Genomic DNA, 23,752 nt, shown 5'->3' with positions numbered 1-23,752 from the left:
TCCAGTAGATCCAAAACCATTTTCTCCTCTTATTTTGGATGTTTGGCCTTTCTGTAGGAGCATCTTGTAGTAGTATCAGGATCATATGTACAAATGTTTTCAAAGGGAAGTATTTCAGCAATTTTGCTTCCTTTTGGAATTGTGACCAGTGTTTGTAATGCATAGGCCATGCTTTGCACTTGTCCTGTAAAGTCTGCATCCACCACTCCAGGTAGTACGATTACTCCTTGTTTTCCTGTTAAAGATCTTCCAAGTAAGAGTCCTCCAAGTCAAGAAGTCCTACTATATAGAGGACCTCAGCTGGAATTAGTGTCACTTCTTTATTACTTAAAGTTACTTCTACTGTGGTTGCCACATCCACTCCGAGGCTTCCTCGGGTGACTTGGATGTGCTGTTAAAGAAATTATTTTCTTCTGGGTTGCTGTCGCTGGAGTCTGAGCTTGTGTCTTCGTGCGCAGACCTGGCACACTGCACTGCAATTCTCCCAATTGTCCTCATCCACAAGCAGCTGTAGCATGAGTATCAGAGTTGCATGAATGACACCAAACAGTTTTGGAGGTGTTTCGTCATATGTGTCGTGGTTCACTGCAGCAAAAGCAATTTTTGGTTTTGAGGTTATTGTTATGTTGATTTTCCATTTTAGCTTGCTTATCTCCACTTCCAGATTGTGCTGCTGCAATTATATGCCCTTGCTCCTTTATTGCTCCTCTCATTGCTGCAGTGAATGCAGCTGCTTGATTATTTTGTTCTGCTTGGGTGGCTCTCACAAGTATTTCATCTACCAGACTTCCTAGAGGTAGTATTGCTAGGATTGTTCTTGTTTTGGAATTAGCTCCTTTGAAAGCAAGAGTGCAGAACATTTGCCCTTGAAGTTCAGGTGGTAAATCTGAAGCATCTTTTATTGCTGCTGACAAGCAGTCTGCAAACTGCCCATACGGCTCTGTTGCACCCTACCGGACAGTGGTGTAAGGTGCAGGCTTTTTCTTATCTGGTACAGACAAAAGGGCTCGATGAGATAAAGCTCGAGCAATCTGATGCATCTGTGTGGGGTATTGAATTTAGGTGATAGAATAAGGTGCTTGTCCTGTTAACATGTCTGCTTGCAATCCATAAAGGGTGTCTCCTACAACTTGATGTCTGTTTGCTTCTTCTACTGCTAATCTATTCCATTCTCTCTCAAACATTAAATATTGAGATGATGTAAGTAGCAACGAGGCAACTGCAGTACAATCTGCAGGAGAAAGGACATCTGCTGTAAAAATAAATGGAATGATTTGACAAGCAGCTTCTGACAAGAGACCATGAGTGGTAACTGTTTCTTTTGCTTGTTGCAGTAATTTCCAATCATGTGGCTCCCAAGTTGCCAGATTATTGGTAACTAATACAGGACAGGTGAGAGTACTTGGTGTGTGCCATTCTCCATCTAAGATAGCATCATGAATAACTCCTGACCAGCATTGCTGGATTGGATCTTTTTCTGGTTTGGGAGCCTGTGGAGGCGACACAAGCCACCCAGGCACATGTGGAGCATTAGGAGTGATAGGCATTGAAGTGAAAAGGGGTGTAGGTATAACTTCTGATTTTTTCATGCTTTCTGTTTGTTTTTCTAATTGTTCTTGCCAGGTGGATAATTCCATTATTTTCTTTAGTATTTCTTGAAGTAGATCATTAGGTTCAAGGTATTTTGATTTACGAGTTTGATTTCTTTCTTCTTCTTTGAATTCATCTGATGATGTTTCAGGCAAGGAGGGATACAAAGGGGAGTGGCACGGAGAATGACATGAAGAACGAGAACAATACGGAGAACAATATTCTTTTTTCTTTTTATCTTGCCTGCAAGCTGTAACTGCGCTTTTTGGTCTCACATCCCATATCACTCTGAGTGATTTTTCTATCTGCTTTTCTCCTACAAGAGGGGGATTGAGTACTTCTTTTTGGTTTTGGTAACCTGTAACAAATTCCTGCAGGGAAACTTCTTCTTTTTGTGATACACTACTTATCACTTCTTGCAAAGTAGAGCAAACAAGAGCGGTAATTCTGTTCATAGGTCGAGTATTTCTGACTCCAAAAAAGGTCGCAAGACCTCATGGTTCAGGAGATGCTGGGTTTTTTATCTCTTGTTGCCTTTCACTATCATTGCCTCCTAAATCTTCAATGGCTGCAGGAGCCACGTTTTTCTTAGCTTTCATAGTTTCCAAAGTGTTACTAATAGATTTCCAGATGGCTCCTAACTCCTTAGCTTCTTTTCCATCTTTTCTTCATTCTATTGTGCTATTCCAAAGATGGTTTCCTACCTCTTTCCACCCAGTTGTACTAAATAGCAGGGAAGGCTGAAGAAATAATTTTCTTTTTCATGCCCATTTCACTAGGGCTTCTATTTCTGTTTCTTTTATGTCCTCGCCTCTCTTAGAGAGGATACTTGTGAGCAATCTTATTGCCACGTCTAATTCCATGGCAGTCTTGCCTTGGCAGGCGCTTGTTCGGCTGCTCAAGCTCCGGACTCTGATCTCTGTGTTTGCCCACCAGGTCTCTCCTGCCTCCGACTCTTTGGTCCCCAAATCAGGTTCTTGCCTGATGCTTCAGTCTTCCACGTTTAGGCAAACTGCATTCAAGCATCTCAGAGGGTCCCTGTTTGTGGCACCAGTATGAAGATGGTCCCATGGAGAGTTGGCCGAGTAATGACAATCACACCAATGTGGCCACACATCATATTCCTTTATTTAGCAATTTTGTCATATTTATGCTTCTATACACTTGTGTCACACCACCAATGCTTAGTGCTTTTTGGTTAAGTGCCTGTATTCACACATACGTGTTACTTGTTGATTGGTTGCTACACTGTAAGTGTTTTAGCTAAGGTGTGCTAAATTAGCAGTTCTCATATAGTGTTTGGCATCCGGCTTCATCCTTGCACAATGCTTATTCTTCCTTGTTGTATCTATTCGAGGACAGTACGTGGTCTATCATGTTCTGGAAATGGTTCATGGTCTTCAAAGTAACTCCATATCTTGAGGCCGGGGTTGTCCAATTCCTGTAGGAGTATAGCATGCCCTAGTTTTGCCAAGAATTCTTCTACAAGCCCACTTCCAAGTTTTTAAATCTAGGGCAGCCGCTTCCAACATGTCTAGTCCATCGCTCTCACACCACAGACTTAATAAAGCCCAGTCACCATATTTTTCAAATAGTTTCTTTTAAATAGGAGTCCATATTTGCAGAAGGAGGTCCTTAAGTTTCGAAGCCCCTGCTTCCATGTTGGTGGTGTCTTCCACTTACAAGAAGAAAACTAAGAAGAGGGAAAAAAAAGAGGGTCCAGATCGATCAGACCTCTTTACTTCATTCTTTGCAGCTCAAAGGCTGTAGGAAACTCTTCCTGCTTGCCCTGCAGTGCTGGATTTGCTTTGAGCCGCTCTTCACGGCTCAAAGGCTGTGGGCAGCTCCTCTTGGCTGCCCCGTCAATCTCCCCGCTCTATCAGCAGCAGCTGTTGTGATCACGTCGGGGTCACCAATGGGGACACAATTTCAGAGACAGTGACTTGACAGTCCGTGTTCATGCAGCAATAGACAGCTTTATAGAGATCTCACTTCCTTATATAGATAAGAAAGCCCATGAGGTTAATCCTCATTGGCTTAGCCAGTTACTACTCAGCTAACCAGCCAATAGCAGCCTGAGTCTCCAACGGCCTGGGCCTGCTCTTACTGGTTGAATTACATAAACAAGGTAATTATATAATAAACCACTTACTTCAGTTATAAAGTTGGAATTGTTTATACTGTGAGGCCTACAGGCCAGCTGTAGAGCATCACAGAGGAACAGCTCATAAATATGGAATTTGTGTATGTCAAAAACCTCTGTTCACATGACGTTTGGGGCACTCAAATGGAGGAAGGATCCTCCAAGTGATCAGTGCTGCAATAAAGAATGGATGCTTTTTGATACTCAAACTATGTTAAAAAGTTTCTATTTGGGTGATTTCAGTATGAGTTCCACAAGGCCCTGTAGATTCTGAAGTGGGCCCCTTGGTTCTGAAGTGTCACAATGGTGTCAGTCCCACAAAGTCCCGCAATGTCCAAAGAGTCCCCTTAATTCCGTGGGGCCCTGAAGTGCTACAATGGCTCCTTGGCTCCATGAGGCCCTGCAGTGTCACCCTGGGGCAGGAGGCCAGGAGGGATTCGTTCCCCACACGCTGCAGCTCCCTGGGCCAGCAGGCACCGACACCTTCTCCCAGGCCAGCACTGCCGGGCACAGCCAGGGCCGGGCCACACTGCAGCTCCCTGCAAACCACGGCGGGGGCTGCCAGGCCAAAACCTGAGTCACAGACAGTTTGTCACTCTACCTGTCTGTATTTGACCAAGAAGTGTCCCATTGTGGGGTCCCCTTTCCTGCAGTCACTGCAGCACAGGGACCATCCCTGGAGCTCTGAGCGAGAGAAATGGCCAGCGCTGCACCTCTGCACTGACTTGGGGATGGTGGGAAATGCTCTGTGCAGGGGCTGGAAAAATGGAGAAAGGACAATTGGCAGTGCAGAGGGAAACCCAGCTGGGCTGCTGGACTGGGGCAAGACATCTCTGTCTGGGGGAGAAGTTGGCTCTGAAAGTCTCTCCTGTGGATGCTCACGTGCCCAAGAGTTGGGTACTCAAGAGCATCGCAACAACGGACAGGAGGATGGGGCTGCCAGGATTAAAGTGTCTCAGGGGGGTCTGGCCTGGTCACACAAGGGTGAGTTATTTCTGGACACCTCAGGTCATCAGGGAAGAGATGCAACCTCCAGATGGGCTCGTGAGCGAGGGGTGGATTTAACTATGGACACCATCTCCAGGTTATCCCCAGCTGTGCAGCGTGGGCTGAGATCAAGCAGGGCCAGGCAAGTAAAGCCCCTGTGGTGTGGGGGACAATGGTGGGAATATAAATCTGGGCAGACACATGGTCTTTGTAGTGGGAGTAAGCAATTGGAGAGCACCATTCCTAAACCACAACAGCCTTGTCAGAGCCAGCCCTGTCCCTGCACTGCCCCAGCTCTGCTGCCCCACAGCTGCTGGATCAGGAAGGGCAGAGCCATGGGGGAGGGAAATGCACAGGGACTCCTCCTGGGAGTGACCTTCCATGCTGATACTCAGACCCCAAGGCAGAAATGCCCATCCTCAGCTGGGAGGTCATCACCAGAGTCTCTGCCATTGTCCCACTTGGTGAATCTTTCACACTGAGATATTGGTTCTTCCTTTCAGTTTCTTTACTTTTGCGGATTTTAATGGTTCCTCCATAAACACGGCAATTCATGTCCCTGATATGGCAATTCTTTCCTTTTAAGGAAGTGCTGGGAATTAGGCCAGATTAAAATTCTGGCATGGTGTGCATAGGTACTTGCAGCCCTGTGGAGAAGCAGTTGGGATATAAGAATCAAAGAATTGTAAAATGGTTTGAGTTAGAAGAGACCTAAAAGAGCCTCTGGTAAAACTCCCATTTCCCAGGGACACCTTCACTCGTTCAGGCTGTACAAAGCCCCTGACCTTAAACACTTCCAGAGATGGGGCTTCTATTCCGAGGGCCAGTGTCCTGATACCGTCATCTGCAGCAGATAGGGCCTGGCGTTCGGAAGATCTCGTGATGTTACAGGAAGACAGGGCCCCTGCCCCCTTAGATAAGAAAATTAACATAGGAATGTAGCCCCCTGAACCGGATTCCAGTAATTTTCCACTAGCCCAGGTAACTTTCCATCCCTACTAACCATAGATGGTAAGGACAGACCCTCACCTGACGTAGAAGCCCCCTAGACTATAAAACCCCACGAGAAGAGAGAATAAAGGCCTTTGATCCCCCCCCACATTGGTGTCCGCGTGTTTCTTAGGCCCAAGCGACCCCAGGGAAGGGGGTCGCCGTGCTGTTTCCTGAAACCAGGCCACCTGCCTTGTATCAGAAGGCAACATCTGGTGCCGAAAACCCGGGAAGCCGATCAGCGCCTGGGGAACGGGAATTCGCCTGGACGGGAAGCAGCGGCTGCCAGCGGCGGGTCCCGACTGCAGCGAGGGGGACGCCCCTGGACCAGCAAGGAACATGGAATCCTATGCAAAGGTCATATCAGATATGCATGCACAGTTTGGGATAGAATGTAAAATTAAGGATTTAACCAGTCGCATTGCCGAGACTGGTTAAGCTTGGGGCTATAGAAAGCCCCACGGATATCCCCCATCCGGAGGTTTGGGACGATTGCACAAAGGTCCTGGCCGAAGACACTATGTTGTCCGGCTCAGGGAAAGCCCTAAAATCCTGGGGCAAAGTTCTCCAGGCTTTACAGAAAGCTTGACAAGAGCAGGAAGCCTGGAAAGCCGCACAAACCTGCTTGCTAGCCCCCCCGCAGCCCGGGGTAGGTGCGGCGACACAGACTGCAGAGATTCTTGACCCGGGCATTCTCGTGGGGGGGGGCGCGGTCGGCGGAAACCCCCCAGAGAGCGGACTCGCCATCGGAGGGGGGAGGACACGCACGGGAGTTCTGGTGGGGGTTGGCGAAGGAGGCGCGGAACTCGGCCGACCCCGCCGGGAGCGGCGCCGGGAGCGGCGGGGACTCCCTGCCGCCGTATGGGTTTGAAGATGGCGCCGAAGCATATGGTGAGGGCGGAAGTAAGGAGACAGGGGGCGGAAATGCAGTCAGCGCGCTCCAGAAAGCACGCGCGGGAGAGCGGGGAGAATGGGCGGCCCCCGCGGTACAGCGTAAGACCAATCAAAGCGCTCTATTCAAATTAGGTCCTTATAGGGCAAGGACCTCCCCCAGCAGCAGGCGGGGGGAGCCCAGGGGGAGGGAACGGCACCACTCCCGAAGGGAGGAGCGGGGTCGGAGCTGCACAAAACGGCACGGAGCGCCGGAAATGCGCTGGCATTCAGCTTCCGCCTCAGAGTCAAATAACAGCTGCTCAGACAGCTCGGGAGAGCTGACCGAGCCCGGCTGGGACTCGGAAACCAAGAGAGCAGAATTAATACGGTTTCGAGCGAAACCGAATAAAGCTTTAAACAATATCGGGAAACGGTCGCAACACAAACTCACCGACTGGGGAAAAACAAAGACAGCTTGTAGGGACCGAGCAGCGGCAGCCTCCATGAATGCTTTCCCATTGGGGGTTGCCGGAGCGCAGGGAAACCAACGGGGGGCATATACCCCAGTTAACCCAGGGGAAGTCAAAGCGATTTCAGAAAGAGGGGTCAATTCAGCCGTAGTACCCACTCTCGTGGACGACCTTTCTAACAATAATGATCTGTTCACTTTTGATATTACACAAATAAGCCGCATGCTTTTTGATGGGGCGGGGCGGATTCTATTTAAACAGGGGTGGCGGGACGACCGCGTTAGCCCAGGCTTCTTAGGAAAGGCAGCAACTCAGCGAGCTGTACCCAGCCGGCACAGCTTTCCCTGGCAGCATCCTTGCTCCGAGCACGCCCGAGAGGGATCTGTAGGAGCTGCGGGAAGACACCCCGATGCAGCGGCCCAGCCACGGCGACCCCCAGGGGGGCAGGAGACCCTCGTGCCCTGTGCCCTCACAGGGAGCAGTCAATTTTGCATCCCCGCTTATGGTGCAATGGCAGAGCGGGGCAGCACTGCCAGTAACACCCTCGCACCCCCCATCGCCACAGACCGCGCTGTTGCCACAGGACCAGCGGGAGATGCCCCAGAGCAGGACCGCTGGGTAGCCTTGGCCATGAGAATAGGGAAGGAACCCCTAAAGGTGTGGGGGACATGCCGCCTTTACGGCAGTCAGGATCCACACACCATAGGGTTCCAGTTCCAAGCGGTCGGACCAAACAAAGTGATTAAAAGCGTGCCGAAAGGAAAAAACGCAACCTACCCTAAAACCCTACCCACTAGAGTTAGCAAAGTCCCAACCGGCCATGCAGAAGTCTTTCAGACAGACCGCGCAGACAGGTCGGACTCAGACCCAATCCTTCGTATGTTAGAAGCTACCTTTATATCCCTGAATGAATCCAACCCTAACCTAACCGAATCCTGCTGGCTTTGCTACGATGTCAAACCTCCCTTTTATGAAGGAATCGCTTTAAACACTCCCTTCAGTTACTCCACAGCCGATGCCCCTCACCAGTGCAGATGGGAAACCCCTCGGAAAGGAATCACCCTGAGTCAAGTCACAGGCCGGGGCAGATGCTTTGGCAATGCAAGCCTAGCTAGGCGGAAAGGCAACGTCTGCACCAAAGTTGTCAAGCCTAACAGGAAAAACAATAAGTGGGTAGTCACATCCGCACCTGGGATGTGGGTTTGCCAGCGATCTGGAGTGAGTCCCTGTGTGTCTCTTGCCAAATTTGATGACTCTAACGACTTTTGTGTCCAAGTTCTGATTGTTCCTAGGGTCCTGTACCACTCAGACAAAGAAGTGTACCACCTTTTTGAGGAACCCAGCCGACTCCACAAAAGAGAAATAATAACAGGTGTAACTATTGCGATGTTGCTCGGTTTAGGAGCAGCAGGAACGGCAACGGGTGTCTCAGCCCTAGCGACACAGCACCAAGGACTGTCCCAGCTGCAAATGACCATCGACAAGGACCTGCAAAGGATCAAAAAATCCATCTCCTTCCTGGAGAAGTCAGTCTCCTCTCTCTCGGAAGTGGTCTTGCAGAACAGGCGAGGTCTGGACCTCCTGTTCATGCAGCAAGGGGGCCTGTGTGCCGCCTTGAGAGAGGAGTGCTGCTTCTATGCAGACCACACAGGAGTCATAAGAGACTCCATGGCAGAGCTCCGAAACAGACTGGCTCAGAGGCAGAAGGACAGAGAAGCCCAGCAGGGCTGGTTCGAGTCCTGGTTCAATCAATCACCATGGCTAACCACTCTGATTTCTACCCTAATCGGTCCATTGGCATTGCTACTTCTAGCGGTTACCTTCGGACCTTGCCTGCTGAGCAAGCTGGTCTCATTCGTCCAGGCCCGCCTGGAACAGGCCAACATCCTGTTCATCGGCCGGCGAATCCAACCAGGGAACACTGCCAGCCACAAGTCCTAACCTTGACTGGCGAAAACTTACTCAGACTTACCAAACCCCCTTTTCCCTATCGAACTACAACCTTATACCTCATTTCAGTATATGACTACCTCATTCATTTGTGAAAAAGGGGGGGGAGATGTAGCAGATAGGGCCTGGCGTTCGGAAGATCTCGTGATGTTACAGGAAGACAGGGCCCCTGCCCCCTTAGATAAGAAAATTAACATAGGAATGTAGCCCCCTGAACCGGATTCCAGTAATTTTCCACTTGCCCAGGTAACTTTCCATCCCTACTAACCATAGATGGTAAGGACAGACCCTCACCTGACGTAGAAGCCCCCTAGACTATAAAACCCCACGAGAAGAGAGAATAAAGGCCTTTGATCCTCCACCACATTCGTGTCCGCGTGTTTCTTAGGCCCGAGCGACCCCAGGGAAGGGGGTCGCCGTGCTGTTTCCTGAAACCAGGCCACCTGCCTTGTATCAGAAGGCAACAGTCATCACAAAATATTTCATCCATACAGAAAATGTAAATCTGCCCTCAGTCCATTAAAAGATACAGTGTATTATTCTGTATTATATTTCCCAGTACAATATTTGGGCAACAAGGTACTCAGCCATTCCTGGACTTAAATCACATCTCCAAGGCTGAAAACCTTTGAGCAGGCCCAGAGACCTCCCAGGATGAGGTTTGGAGGCTCCAAGGACATGATCACTGTGTGTGAGCTGGAAGTTCTGGGTTCAGTGGAGACTGAGGGCAGAACAAGAACAGCCTTTGAGGACAACAAAGGTGGATGCAAATATATTGGACTTCCTCTTCATAGTGGAAATGAACCTGAGATAGAAGTAATGTAACCAAGTGCAGCTGTGAAGAACCAGAATGGAAACCAAGAGAGATGAATTTCCCTCCCAGGCCAAGGCTGTGGAACAACACATCTCCCAGAAGGAGTCTGGCTCACCCCAAACCTTTGTGTGGGTAGGAAGAGGCAGGCAGGAGGCAGAGCTGTCAGCAAAGGAAGGGCCCAGCGAGGAGGGGCAGCCGGGGGATGCCGACAGCCTGCAGGGACAGAGGCCAGGGCAGGGACACCGTAGCACAGGCTGGGCTGCACAGGGCACAGGCATGTGCAGCAGCTGCAAGACAGCCCTGCCAGAGCCAACTTGGGCAGCACTTTGGCCATGGCTGCTGGGCCTGGGCCTGAGGCAGGAGCAGGAGACAAGTGACCCTTGCAGGCCTGGGGCCTCATTGCCTGCTTGTCCCTGCTCAGCAGCCTGGCAGGGGCTGCCCCATGCTCCTGCCCTTGCCATTGCACATCCCCACATGCCAGTGCCCATCCCAGCAAGAGCCCTGAGCAAGGAGGGAGGGACAGCATCTGCCTGGCCAGGGGCTGGGGCTCAGGCCTTGGCCCTTGGCATTCCTCAAAAACATCCAGCTTTGCTCAGCACCAGAGACACCTTGGCCTTGTTTGTCCCCAGCTGTCATCACTGCCTCCAGTGTTCTGCTCTAACTGGAACCTGGGGACACTTTCTCAGTCATGTCCCTCAGTGGGACCCATTAAAACTTCAAGAAACTTTGGAGTTGAATTTAAACTTTGATTTATTGAGAAGTGTTTTGAAGACTCTCTCAGGGACTGAGTCTGATGGAAACAACATCAAAGCCCTGAGAGGGTCATTAAAGTTTTCCTAGTCCAGTTATGGAGAAAGATTTCAAAGAACTTGTAAGAAAGACACATTTCTATTTTAAATGAAGTATTTTATTTTATTTCTCTTTAAAGAAGATGTTGTTGCAGCATTCTGTCATTGATATTGACCCAGGGTCTGTCCTCAGCAGCTCTGGCCTGCTCACAGAAGCTGTGCCTTGAGCTCTGACCCAGTGTGGACAACCTTGCTCCACATTGCCCAGCCCCATCCTGTCTGTCCTCACTCCCCTGGGCCCTGCTGTGCTTGCAGAGCTGGCTGCACTCAGCCTAAGAGAGGTTTTCCCTTTCTGGGGATTTTTTGAAGCAGTCTCAAACTCCTGAGTTTCCCCACTGCAAACAGACACACTGCTCAGGTGTGTGCCAGCCCCAGGTGCCACCAAAGCCACTGCAGAGCTGCCCTGGGTCAGCTGTGAGGGTGGATCATCAGCCCAAGCTGCACTGGGCCACTGCAAGGGGCTGTGGCCATGGGCACTGCACTGACCCCACTGCTGGGTTTGGCTGCCACGGCCACCGAGAGAAATGAAACTGTCCTTGGAAACACTGGGGAGGACTGGGACACACTGGGAACACTGGGAATGCAGTGGGAGACACTTGGACATATTGGGAGTGAATCTGGGGGATACTGAGAGAAACTGGGGGCAATTGCAGAGAAGACTGGGGACACTGGGGCATCGTGTGGATTACATTAGGAGGAACTGGGAACGACTGGGAATGAACTCGGGTGTGTTGGGACAGACTGGGCTGTACTGGGAGGGATTGGAGGGGTACTGAATTGTACTGGGTTCTACTGGGGTCTAACTGGGATTTACTGAGGTTATAGTGGTCTGTACTGGGGATGAACGGGGGTTTACTGGGAGGGACTGGAGGAGGGTGAATTGGCTGTTCCCACCTCCACTGCATCCCATTTGCCGAAGCTCCCGCCCATCTCCAACCGCAGCCAATCACCGTTAGGGATCAAGGCCTGGGGGCGGTGCTTACACGGGCAGAAAATTTTCTTTTTGCCTACAACTCCCATCATGCCCCGCGGCCGGACTGAGCCCTATTGCAGCCGGGACTGAAACTCCCGTCATGCCCCGCGCTCCACAGAACCCCGGGATCCGTCCCCATCTGTCCCATAAGTGTCCCTGAAACACTCCAGGATCCCTCAGCGCCCCCTCAGCGCCCATTCGGGACTCCCATAAGCACCCCCGAACCCCTGAGTGCTCCCACCCCCACAGATGGCCGGTACAGCCACTTCTAGGAATTCATCTCGTCTCATCCCCCGTGGCCCCAGACCCCCCCAGAACACAGTACCGCGCCTAAAACTCCGGCCGCGACCCGCGAGCTAAAGAGCCCAGTTGGAGCTCTCCGAGCTCCTCCCAAGGGCTCCAGTGCCGTTTACGTTCCCCCAGAGGATCTCAAGTTGGGGCTCGGACGCAAAGGTGACCCCCAAGAGCCGTCCCGGACTCCCAAACATTTCGTTCCAACCACTTCCGGGACTACAGCTCCCAGCATGCTCCGTGGCGCACGACCAGCGCTATTTCAGCCGGGACTTCATTTCTCCCGTCATGCCCCGCGCCCCACCGAGAGCCATTGCAGCTGCGCCTCGAACTCCCGTGATGCTCCGCGGCCCTGTTAAACCGTATGATACCCGCACCTACAACTCCCATCACCGCCTGCTCCCCTGAGAGCCCCGTTCGAGTGCCTCCAAGTGCCCGCCGGGACCCCGAAGGGCCCCAAATTCCCCTCCCTGACCTCCGAGGGCCCCCCTGGACCCCCAAGTGCTGCCCTGGACCCCGAACTGTTCCTCAGAATCCCTGAGTGCCCCTCCAAGTGCCCACCCGGCTTCCCCAAGTGTGCCCCAGACCCTCAAGTTCTCTCTGAATTCCCTTCCCAGACCCAAAACTGCCCAAAATGTGTCCCAGAAATGTCTCCAGGGACCCCGAAGTGCACGCCCCCCAAACCCTGTCTGAGAAAATGATGATAAAAAAGATGACAAAACCATTACAAATATATCTAATTTACATAAAGAAAAAAATAAATAGCCAATAGAAGTTAATTAATTAATTCATGAAGGAAATTGTGTTACTTAGAACCAATGATGAATAATTTGCTTCATTGCTAGAAATGTATCCAATTTTAATATAAATATACAAATGAGGTAATAAAAATATTGTATAAGACTATCCTAAATTAAAATAGTATAATTATAATTTTGTTATTAATAAATTTTATTTATAAGGAAAAATGCTAAAATTTTTCTTTTTTTTTGGGATGTCAGTCCCAGGTGGGCGTTGTCAGACATGGTGAGGCTGGGGGTGAGGAGCCGATTGTCCAAACAGGTTCAGCCTGCAAGGGGCTCATTCTTATCCATGCCCAGATCTCCTAAAGAGACATTCAGCATCCAGATCACTTGGGGAATGCTTCTATCCCCTCTTCTCATAACTAAAAAATAAAGAAATACTGATGTGATTTAAAAAAAAAAATCATGAGGTGTATTTTGACATCTTCCTCCTCAAGACAACTCCAAAATGACTGCAATCATTGCACAAGCCCTGGAGACCCAAAGAAAATGGAAGGGAGACAAAGAGCTCCTGAGGGCTTTCTGTATTTTAATCAGCCCCAAGCTGGATTTGGGGCTGGGTCCATTAGCCTCAGGCATGCAGAGAAGGATGGAGAAGCTGCTCAAGGAGTCAGGAGCAAAACTCCAAGTGCCTTGGAGCATGGCTGAGCCCCAGGGAGGGCAGGGAGTGCCAAAGGCTGCCCAGGGCCTGGTGAGAGCAGATCCTTGAGGGCAGGATTGCAGGGAGCCCAAGGCTCTGAGCAGGGAACTGCAATGCTGAGCAAGGCCTGGCTTGGCTGCAGGAAGCAGAAAGGCCAAGCCCTGAGCCCAGCCTGGGCCAGCAGGGCCTGTCCCTCACGGCTGCCTCGGGGCTCTTGGTGGGCCAGGGGGATGTGAGGGGCAGCAAGGACAAATGGCATCAACCTGCAGCCCCTGCCAGCCTTCCCAGGGAGGGCGAGGGAGAACCAAAGTGAAGCCCCTGCCAGGAAAGTTCCTCCTGTGGGGCCTCCAGAGACACTGCCCGAGCCCAGGGCACAAAGGCCTGGGTGCCTGTGGCCCTGCCAGCCCTGCCCAGCCCTTGGCCATCTGTCCTGCAGGCTGTGCCCCCTGGGCGTGCTGCTCCTCTGCCCTGGCCGGCTGCACTCGCCCATCTCGCTGTGCCCCAGCATTTCTCACCCAGCGTTTCTGTGCCCTCCCTGGGCTCCCTGCACCCAGCGCTGCCGGCTCCTGGCACACAGAGCCCGGCCATGGCCCAGCCTCACGCTGCTGCATCTCCAGCACCAACATTCTGCCCTGCGAGGGACTTTGCTTTCTCCTCAGCTCCAGCCTGAACCTTCCAAAGTGCACTTTGGGGAGGTTTCCTGCAGTTCCCACTGCCAAAGAAAGCTCTGTCTCCTGCTGGTCACAAACAGAGACGGGCTGGTGGCAGATCAGAGGTGGTCAGAGGCTCTTTGGGGCACAGTGACCATTGTAGCCATGATATTTTCTGAAAAATCCCTTTGCTAGGATTTTTCTCCTGAGAAACTGAGGCCTCAGGAACAAAATATATACAATAATTATCTGCTGCTCTGGAATGCAACAGCTGGATCAGTGATTGGCTTCATGTCATTGTTTCTAATTAATGACCAATCACAGTCCGGCTGTGTCTCTCTCTGGTCACACACTGGATTTTGTTATCATTCCATTCTTTCTCATTTGCTTGCAAGCCTTCTGATGAAATCCTTTCTTCTATTCTTTTTGTATAGTTTTAATATAATATCTATCATAAAATAATAAATTAGTCTTCTGAAACATGGAGTCAGATCATTTTCTCTTCCCTCTTCTGGGACCTCTGTGAACACCACTACTGACCATGAAATTATTAAGTTTTTTAATATTCTCTGAAAGAACGAGGGGCATCAACTAAACATCCAAAACTGGCTGGATGGCCAGTTGAGTGGTGGTGAATGCTGCTGCATCCAGCTGGCAAGCAGTCACCTGTAGTGTCACTCAGGGGTCTCTGCTGGAGCCAGTTCTGTTCAATATTGTTACTGACAACATGGATTAGAGTGTTGAGACTTTCAGTAGTAAATCTGCAGACAAAACTAAGCTGGGAGCGTGTATCCACCTCCTGGAAGGTAGGAGGCCTCTGCAGAGAGACCGAGAACAGTTGGATGGATGGGCAGAGTCCAATAAGATGAAGTTTAATAAGTCCAAGTGCCGGGTCCTGCACTTTGGCCACAACAACCCCTGCAGTGCCACAGGCTTGGGACAGAGTGGCTGGACAGCAGCCAGGCAGAAAGGGACCTGGGGGCACTGATGGCCAGCAGGCTGGACATGAGCCAACAGTGTGCCCAGGTGGGCAAGAAGGCCAATGGCTCCTGGCCTGGATCAGGAATGGTGTGGCCAGCAGGAGCAGGGCAGTGATTATTCCCCTGCACTCAGCACTGGTGAGGCCACCCCTCGAGTGCTGTGTCCACCTCTGTGGCCCCTATAAAAAGGAAGGCCATGGGGGGGCTGGAGCGTGTCCAGAGAAGAGTAATAAGGCTGGTGAGGGGTCTGGAACACAAATCTCATGAGTAGAGGCTGAGAGAGCTGGGGTTGTTTATCCTGGAGAAAAGGAGGCTCAGGGAGACAAGGCGGTGTCAGGGCACAGGTTGGACTTGATGATCTCCAAGGACTTTTCCAACCTGCCTCATTCTGTGACTTTCTGGAACCACCCTTGGAGCAGTTGCAGGAGGAGCCCTGGGCCTTCTCTTCAGCAGCTCCAGCAGCCCAGGTCCCTCAGCTTCTCCTGCCAGCCCCAAAGCCCATCCTGTCAGTCCTGCAGAGCCTCTGCAGCCCCTCCTCACTGCCCAGAACAGGGAGCCCCAGAGCCAGACACAGCAGCCCAGATGTGCCCCCTGGCCTGGGGTGCCTCTGGCAAGGGAGCAGCAGGAGGCACTGAAGGAGCCTGCAGACAATTCCTGCAGCACCTGTAGAAGGATCCTGCTGCTCTAGGGACGTTCCCATGGTGCCAAGTCAGGAACTGCAATGGGGAGTGGGGCCAGAGAGGACAGGGCAAACAGAGATTAGATGTTTGTAAGGGAGGGAACAGGGATGGGCAATAGGAAGAAATCTGGATCAGGAAAGAGGAAAGAAAGCAAAGGTGAAGGCAGGGAAATGCTTGGGGGAGTTTGGGGGTGGCTGCCAGGCAGCCCTTGCTCTGAGTAACAGCGTCTGCACTGGGACAGGAAACTCCCTGCTGATGGGAACAAACTTTCTGGCTGATTGCAGAGGCCAGGACAAAGCTGAGTGATTTCCCTGGTGTCCCCCAGCCCTTGCTGGCCCCAGGGGCTGATGGCATTTGTGCTCCCTCAGGTTCATCTCCCCACAGCAACAGCATGGGGGTGCTCCCCCTGCTCTGTGCAATGCAAACAGGGGCTCCTGAGCCAGTGCTGCCGTGTCTGTGCCTGCAAGGATGGGGCACCTGTGTGAGCTAAGGGAGAGGCCAGGGCTGCAGAGGGGGGATGTTGTTGGCAGCTCCATGAGGACGCTCTGGGACGCTGCCCTGGGCTGTGCAGCTGTCATGGTTTGAGCCTGGCACAGAGCCAGTGCCCCCCATGAAAATGCTCTCACCCTGGTGTCTGCTGTGAGATGTGACCAGGAATAAGCAAAACAGGCTTTAGCTTAAACATAAAGAACACTTTATTACCTAAACTACAGGAAAATAGGGAAAAACTATAAGGAAAAGAAAAAAAAAAAATTGAAGACCTTACAAAAAAACCACTTTCCTCCTCCCCACTACCTGACTTTCTCAGTCCGATACATTCTCCCAAATCACCAACTGCCCAGCCTTGGCACCACACTTTAGTATACTTAAACTGCAGTTCATGAAGAGGAAAGGAGTCCTTCTTGTTCCATAGGCTTCCCCTGGAAACACACTGAAACCTCGTGTGCTTCCCTGTCACTTCGGCACCGCCCGGAAAAAAGTCCTTTTGCCGCTTGTGACATCTTCCTTCCATGCCCAGTGCTCTCACCACCGCGCATGGATCAGAGCTGCTTTTAGGGCTGTCTTTTAAGGATGCCTTGTCTCTCTCCAAAAAGGCACAGTCTCTGCTTTGGGACATCTGTCCCCCCCCATATTTTTCCAACCCCCTGGGGCCGGGGGGTCCTCACGATGAACCCTCCTGGTTCTGAGCCACTGCTTCCCCCTAAGTGCAGTCTCTGTGTCACAGGAACAACTGAGTCCATGGCCACAAGAAAAGTCCAGCCAAAAGGCCACTCCAAATCATCTCTCCCCATTCAATCATCTCCACGTTCTTTGGGCCAGGTCCTTGTCTCATCTCATCTCTTATCTCCCTTCTTATTCAGCTTCGAGGAGGATTAGCATTTTTGCAAGGCCCCAATCATGAAAGAAAGGCGTTAAAACTTTCAGTCTCTGTCCCGGAGCTGCGGCACTCCCACACACGCTGCCGCTCCGGCCGGGCACTCTTCCCCCCCCTTCTCCTCCTGGGCCAGCTGCTATCACATTCGGTGTCGCCGGCTCTCTCTCTCTCCCTCCTGGGGGGGTAGGGGATGGCTGCCCGAGGGCTGACTCCCTGGGGTCTTCCACCCTTCCATCCTCGAAGGCCTCCTCACCTCCCATCTCTGTCCAGGCCCAGGGCCTACCACGTGGCTGCCCCTCCCCCGCCCAGCAGCAGCGGCTGGACAGGGGGTGGAGATCTGACCTCTTCGCCGCGACGTCCCAAGAGAGCCTCCCAGGGCCAGAGCCCTGCTTTTAACCCCTGTGTATTCTCGGAGGTGTGTCCAAACCCCACTGGCTACACCAGGTGTCAGTATGAAACTCAGAACATCCATTGGTTTGACCACAGCATCCCAGAATTCCCACTCCTTCCTGGTCAAACCACCACAGCAGCGCACTGGGGATGGATCAGCCCCTGCTCTGCTGCTCCTTCCCGTCTGCCCCAGGGCCCTTGCAGAGCCCCAGCCATGCTGTTTGCCCCCAGCCTGCCCACGGCCAGCCTGGGGCTGCTCATGGGGCTTTTCTGTGCTGAGCATTGGCCTGGGCGTGTTCTTGAGAGAGCCTGGGCAAGGAGCCTGGAGCCCCCAGGCCCTGGGCTGAGGCGTCAGCGCTGCCCCAGCAGTGCCCATGGCCTGTCCCTGCTGCAGCCCCGGCACTGCCACCCCCAGGGCTGTGCCCGGCCCCGAGAGCACTCAGGCCCTGCAGCAACACCAGAGCCACCAGGGCAGCGGGGCAGGGCCACGGCAGCAGCACTGGAAACACCAAGTGCTGCTGCTGCTGGGCACAGCTGCTGCGCCAGCCCTGATCTGCCACAGCTCTGCACACAGACGTTGCTGCTGCAGCTCCAGAGAAGGCAACAAAAGGGGGAACTCCAGTGAAAATTCTGTTGGGAGATCCTTTAGTTCATTTAAAGCCACCAACACTGCAGCTCCTCATTGACCCAATCTGTGGCTAAAGAGAAAATGGAGAGAAAGAAAATGGGAAATTTAACACACATTGGCCTTGGTTTAGAGAGTATTCGAAAACAAACAAACAAAAAATGAAAAAAATCGACAGTTATCAAAGATGACTTTTATTAGAAGTGATTTGCAGGACATGGCCAGCAATTTAATGTTTCCTAAATAGTCTATTCTTCAGTCTCCACACTGCAGCCTTGAGCTCCTGGTTCCTCAGGCTGTAGATGAGGGGGTTCAGGGCTGGAGGCACCACCGAGCACAGAACTGACAGGGCCAGATCCAGAGATGGGGAGGAGATGGAGGAGGGCTTCAGGTAGGCAAATATGCCAGTGCTGAGGAACAGAGAGAGCACAGCCAGGTGAGGGAGGCAGGTGGAAAAGGCTTCATGCCGTCCTTGCACAGAGGGGATCCTCAGCACAGCCATGAAGATCTGCACATATGAGAAAACTATGAACACAAAACAACCAAAAGCTAAACAGGTAACAAACAATGAAATCCAAATTTTTCTGAGTGTGGAGTGTGAGCAGGAGAGCTTGAGGATCTGGGGCACCTCACAAAAAAATTGGCCCAGGGCATTTCCATGGCAGAGGGGCAGGGAAAATGTATTGGCTGTTTGCAGTAGAGCATTGAGAAAGGCACTGGCCCAGGCAGCTGCTGCCATGTGGGCACAAGCTCTGCTGCCCAGGAGGATCCTGTAGTGCAGGGGTTTGCAGATGGACACGTAGCTGTCGTAGCTCATGACTGTGAGAAGGGAAAACTCTGCTGAAATGAAGAAGATAAAGAAAAATACCTGAGCAGCACATCCTGAGTAGGAGATGTCCCTGGTGTCCCAGAGGGAATTGTGCATGGCTTTGGGGACAGTGGTGCAGATGGAGCCCAGGTCGCTGAGGGCCAGGTTGAGCAGGAAGAAGAACATGGGCGTGTGCAGGTGGTGGCCGCAGGCTACGGCGCTGATGATGAGGCCGTTGCCCAGGAGGGCAGCCAGGGAGATGCCCATCAAGAGGCAGAAGTGCAGGAGCTGCAGCTGCCGCGTGTCTGCCAATGCCAGCAAGAGGAAGGGCCTGATGGAGCTGCTGTTGGACATTCCTTCAGTCTGGGCATCATGGACTGTTGAAAGAAGACATTGACAAAGTGTGATCAATTGCTTTGAGTAAATTCTATGTATTTTATTTTGAATCTCTCCCAAATCACCTCTCTTCCTTTGAGGGAATTTTGCTAAATCTTTTGGATTTTGAGTTTGTGCTGCTGAGTACCTGCCTCATCTTTAGCACTACTCTCAGCCTGAACACCTGGGAGATCCAAGAAAACAGGGCTCCCTGTGCCCCACTTCAGTCAGTTCTGGTCCCCACGCAGGAGTCCTTTGAATATTACAACTCGTCTTTTTCAGGGTGCCTGCACTTAAAAATTTATTGAAAAATAAAGTGGACTTTTTGAACATTCGACATTAAAAAAAAATTTTCTCCAAACCCTTCTCTCTTTCCCAAGGCAGCTGGACAGGGAGAGATAACAAGGGTTGGTCTGGCTCTCTGCTGCCTGCAGTTGTGCCTATTGGGAGCTGTTTCTCTCTATCCAAGCCTTGTCCTTGCCAGTGCTGCCAGAGCCCAGCCCAGCCCTGGGGACTCAGCTCTGCCCTGCAGACCCCTCCCAGCACAGAGCACTGCCCAGGGGCATCTCCCTGGCAGCAAAACCTTAAGGGCAGGCCAGACAAACAGAGATGCTGCAAGCCAAGGTGCTGCTGCTGCCTGTAGGAAAAGGCTGAGGAGGCACTTTCTGAGGGAGAGCTGAGGCCCATCTGCTGATGCCCAGGCTGACAGTGCAGGAGTGTCAGTGACACAGCCAAAGCGGACAGCCCCTTTCCATACCCTTTAGGACAAAGCTGAGAGCAGCCCTGGCCATGCAGCACCATCTCCAGAGCAGGAGGAATCTGCCCTGATGGGGGTGGCTCCTTCCACCTCCAACTTCTCCCCTGCAGCGTCCATGGGGAGCTACCAGGCAGGCTGCGAGCTGCCCCTGGCAGGTGGCACATGCTCTGGGCTGGCCAAGAGCCCTGAGGGCTTCAGGAGCTGCTCTGCAGGACAGCCCTGGGCAGCCCTGGCTGCAGCCCCAGCTTCAGCCCCTGGAACCATCCCTGGCAGCAGGAGCCATCCTGCCCTGTCCCTCTGACGGTGCCCAGGGCAGCCCCGCTCTGCAACACATCCTCCTCCTCCCCCTGTGCCCCAGAGAAACTGGGAGAGTCCTCCTGACACATCCCCCAGGCTGTGGGGTGTGCTGGCTTCAGGAGATCCCTCCAGGAGCACAGGGGACATTGCCCTTCACCCACACACTCACCAGGCACAGGGCTGTGAAGATCTTTCCCCAAGTGAAGTCTCAGCTCAATGTCTTCCCAATCCTGATTGCCTTCAGCCGGTCTCTGCCTGGCTCCTGTCCCCTCAGTGCCTGCAGGCAGAGCCCTCAGGCCTGCTGGGCTGGGAGAGGAGCTGGCCCTGGGAAGAGCTGTTCCTTTAAAGCTCAGCAGCACAGACACAGCACAAGGACTTTAATGAGCCTCTAGGGGATTTGGTGTTGTTTACATCAGACTCAGTCCCTGAGAGAGTCTTTAAAAAACTTCTGAAGAACTCAAAATTAAATTGAAACTCTGAAGTTTCTTGAAGTTTTAATGGGTCCCACTAAGGAACATGAATGAGGAAGTGTCCCCAGGTTCCAGTTAGAGCAGAACACTGGAGGCAGTGATGACAGCTGAGGACAAAGAAGGCAAAGGTGTCTCTGGTGCAGAGCAAAGCTGGATGTGTTTGAGGAATGCAAAGGGCCAAGGCCTGAGCCCCAGCCCCTGGCCAGGCAGATCCTGTCTCTCCCTCCTTGCTCAGGGCTCTTCCCAGGATGGGCACTGGCATTTGGGGATGTGCAATGGCAAGGGCAGGAGCATGGGGCGGTCCCTGCCAGGCTGCTGAGCAGGGACAAGGAGGCAATGAGGCCCCAGGCCTGCAAGGGTCATATGTCTCCTGCTCCTGCCTCAGGCCCAGCAGCCATGGCCAGAGTGCTGCCCAGGTTGGCTCTGGCAGGGCTGTCTTGCAGCTGCTGCCCATCCCTGTGCCCTGTGCAGCCCAGGCTGTGCTACGGTGTCCCTGCCCTGCGCCTCTGTCCCTGCAGGCTGTCGGCATCCCCCGGCTGCCCCTCCTGGCTGGGTCCTTCCTTTGCTGCCAGCTCTGCCTCCTGCGTGCCTCTGCCTACCCTCACAAAGCCTTGGTCTGGCCCAGGCTCCTTCTGGGGGATGTGCTGCACCACAGCCCTGCCCTGGGAGGGAAATTCCTTTCTCTTTGGGTCCTGTCTGGCCCTCCCTATCTGTCCTTGCATTAATTCTTTCTTTCTCTGTCTGTTCTCTACTATGTCAAAAAGATCCATCATCTCTGAAACCACCCTTCAGTCCCTCCCAGGGCTCTCCTCTGCTGTCCTCCTTCTCCACTTGACTGATCACAGAGCCCTTTTGTCCCTATATTGTGCTCATGTGCTTCAGGCCTCCAAACCCCACCTTGGGAGATATCTGGGCCCTGTCCCAGGTATTGCAAAATGAAAACATTCTACTCATAGTCTAAGAAAATCACTTCAGGACATGACCAGTCTGACCTGTGTGTCCTAGCTACTTTTGCCTTGGAGCAATCCTTGGATAGATGGAATTTTTTAGGCCGAATTTCAGTTTTGGCCATGGGCACTTTGATGTGAACAACGATTCTCTTCCATTGGAAGGAAAGCAGAGGCCCGGTGTTTCAGGCGCAGATGAGCAGCAGCCACCAAGGGCCAAGGTGAGCCAGACCTTTCTGGAATTGCAGCTTTTGCCTGAGAGCTGCCCCAAATGTGCCCCAGAAATTTCTCCAGAGACCCCAATGTAACCCCCCCCCGACGCTGTATTGTAAAAAGATTATAAAAAGATGACAAAAAGACTACAAATATAACTATGTATAAGAAAGAGGAATAAATAAATAGCTAATAGAGCTTAATTAATTAATGAAGGGAATTGCGTTACTAAGAAATATTGAGCATTAATATTATTGGCTTCTAAAACTGGACTAATTTTTTATATAAATATAAAACCTAGGTTATTAAAACTAATACTGTGTGGTGGTTTGACCAGGAAGAAGTGAGAATTCTGAGATGCTGTAGTCAAACCAATAGGTGCTCAGATTTTCATATTGGCACCTGGTGTGGCCAGTGGGGTTTGGACACACCTCCGAGAACACTCAGGGGTTAAAAGCAGAGCTTCGGCCCTGAGAAGCTCTCTTGAGACTTCGAGGCAAAGGGGTCAGATCTCCTTCCCCTGTCCAGCCACTGCTGCTGGGTGGGGGAGGGGCAGCCATGTGGTAGGCCTGGGCCTGGACAGAGATAGGGGGTGAAGAGGCCCTTGAAGACAGAAGGGTAGAAGAGCCCCAAGAGACAGCCATCGGGCAGCCAATCCCCCCACCCCCTCAGGAGAGAGAGAGAGAGAGAGACGGCCATCTGAATTTGATAGCCGCCGGCCCAGGAGGAAAAGGGTGGGGGGAAATGCAGCAAAGAAGTGCCGGCCAGAGCAGCAGCGAGTGTGAGAGTGCTAGAGCTCTTAGACAGACAGAGACTGAAATTTTTAATCCTTTTTCTTACATGATTGAGACCTTGCAAAAAACGCTGATCCTCCTGAGAGCTGAATAAGAAGAGAGATAAGAGATGAGATGAGACAAAGACCTGGCCCGAAAGATGTAGAGATGACTGAATGAGTGGGGAGAGATGATTGGAGTGGCCTTTTGGCTAGACTTTTCTGGTGTAGCCATAGACTCAGTTTTATTCCTGTGACACAGAGACTGCACTTAGGGGGAGGCAGTGCTTCCGAACCAAGAGAGTTCATCGTGGAGACCCCTCAGCCCCAGAGAGTTAGTAAAAAATGGGGGAGACAGATGTCCCAAAGCAGAGACTGTGCCTTTTTAGAGTGAGACAAAGCATCCTTAAAAGACAACCCTAAAAGCAGCTCTAGTCCATGCACAGTAGTGTGGTAAATAGGTATGATTCGTGCTGATAAAAATTGAAACAATAATTAATATTGATACAGTAATTAATATTTAAGAATAATAAAACAGTTAATAGTTAAAAGTTGTAATGCCAAAGAAGAGATGGAAAGGAGGGGCTCCACCCACCCCCCCTTCCCAGCAGATGTTCTCAAGGACCACAGGAAAGAAGCTGAAGATACAGTTGCTAAAAATGACCAAGAACCTGGTTGGGTCCACGAAAATGCTAATTATAAAGGACTTATTGCTTTGATATGTAGATGCAGTGATACGTTAGTCTTGGCTTACATTGTACTGGCTTGGTGCGCATGTGTAACCCAAAGGTGAATTAAAGGACAACGAAGAAGACTACAGGGCCTTCATCAGTGACGACCCCCAAAGACTTGTGCGACCACCAAACCGAGTGGTGGCGCATGCGTGGTAAAGGTGGTAATGAAGGCGGAGACAGAAAAGTGACGAACCGAAAATAGGAGGAGATGGCATTCACATATGGCATATAAGGGGTGACTTTTACTTGGCAAGCTTGTACGTGAAGTGGCAAGGGTCAAGAACCCTGCCCTCCGTACCCCGCGGTT

At 51.8% G+C, this 23,752-nt stretch overlaps 1 protein-coding gene across 1 annotated transcript; it reads right to left on the bottom strand.

Annotated features, from left to right (window-relative positions):
- Nucleotides 1–6,338: 6,338 nt before the first annotated feature.
- LOC135461108 (olfactory receptor 14J1-like) lies at nucleotides 6,339–19,066 on the bottom strand (the record flags this gene model as incomplete). The annotated part of the gene is made up of 4 exons (XM_064738096.1): nucleotides 6,339–6,648; nucleotides 6,802–6,941; nucleotides 7,035–7,037; nucleotides 18,341–19,066. Coding segments are annotated over 4 exons (1,179 nt in total), but the record flags the coding sequence as incomplete, so codon positions are not given.
- Nucleotides 19,067–23,752: the final 4,686 nt, after the last annotated feature.

This window comes from Zonotrichia leucophrys, unplaced genomic scaffold (genome assembly GCF_028769735.1).
Source record: "Zonotrichia leucophrys gambelii isolate GWCS_2022_RI unplaced genomic scaffold, RI_Zleu_2.0 Scaffold_173_98932, whole genome shotgun sequence".
Classification (NCBI taxonomy): domain Eukaryota; kingdom Metazoa; phylum Chordata; class Aves; order Passeriformes; family Passerellidae; genus Zonotrichia; species Zonotrichia leucophrys.
Note: the sequence above shows the minus strand (reverse complement) of the source record. Positions and strands in the feature narration are given on the sequence as shown.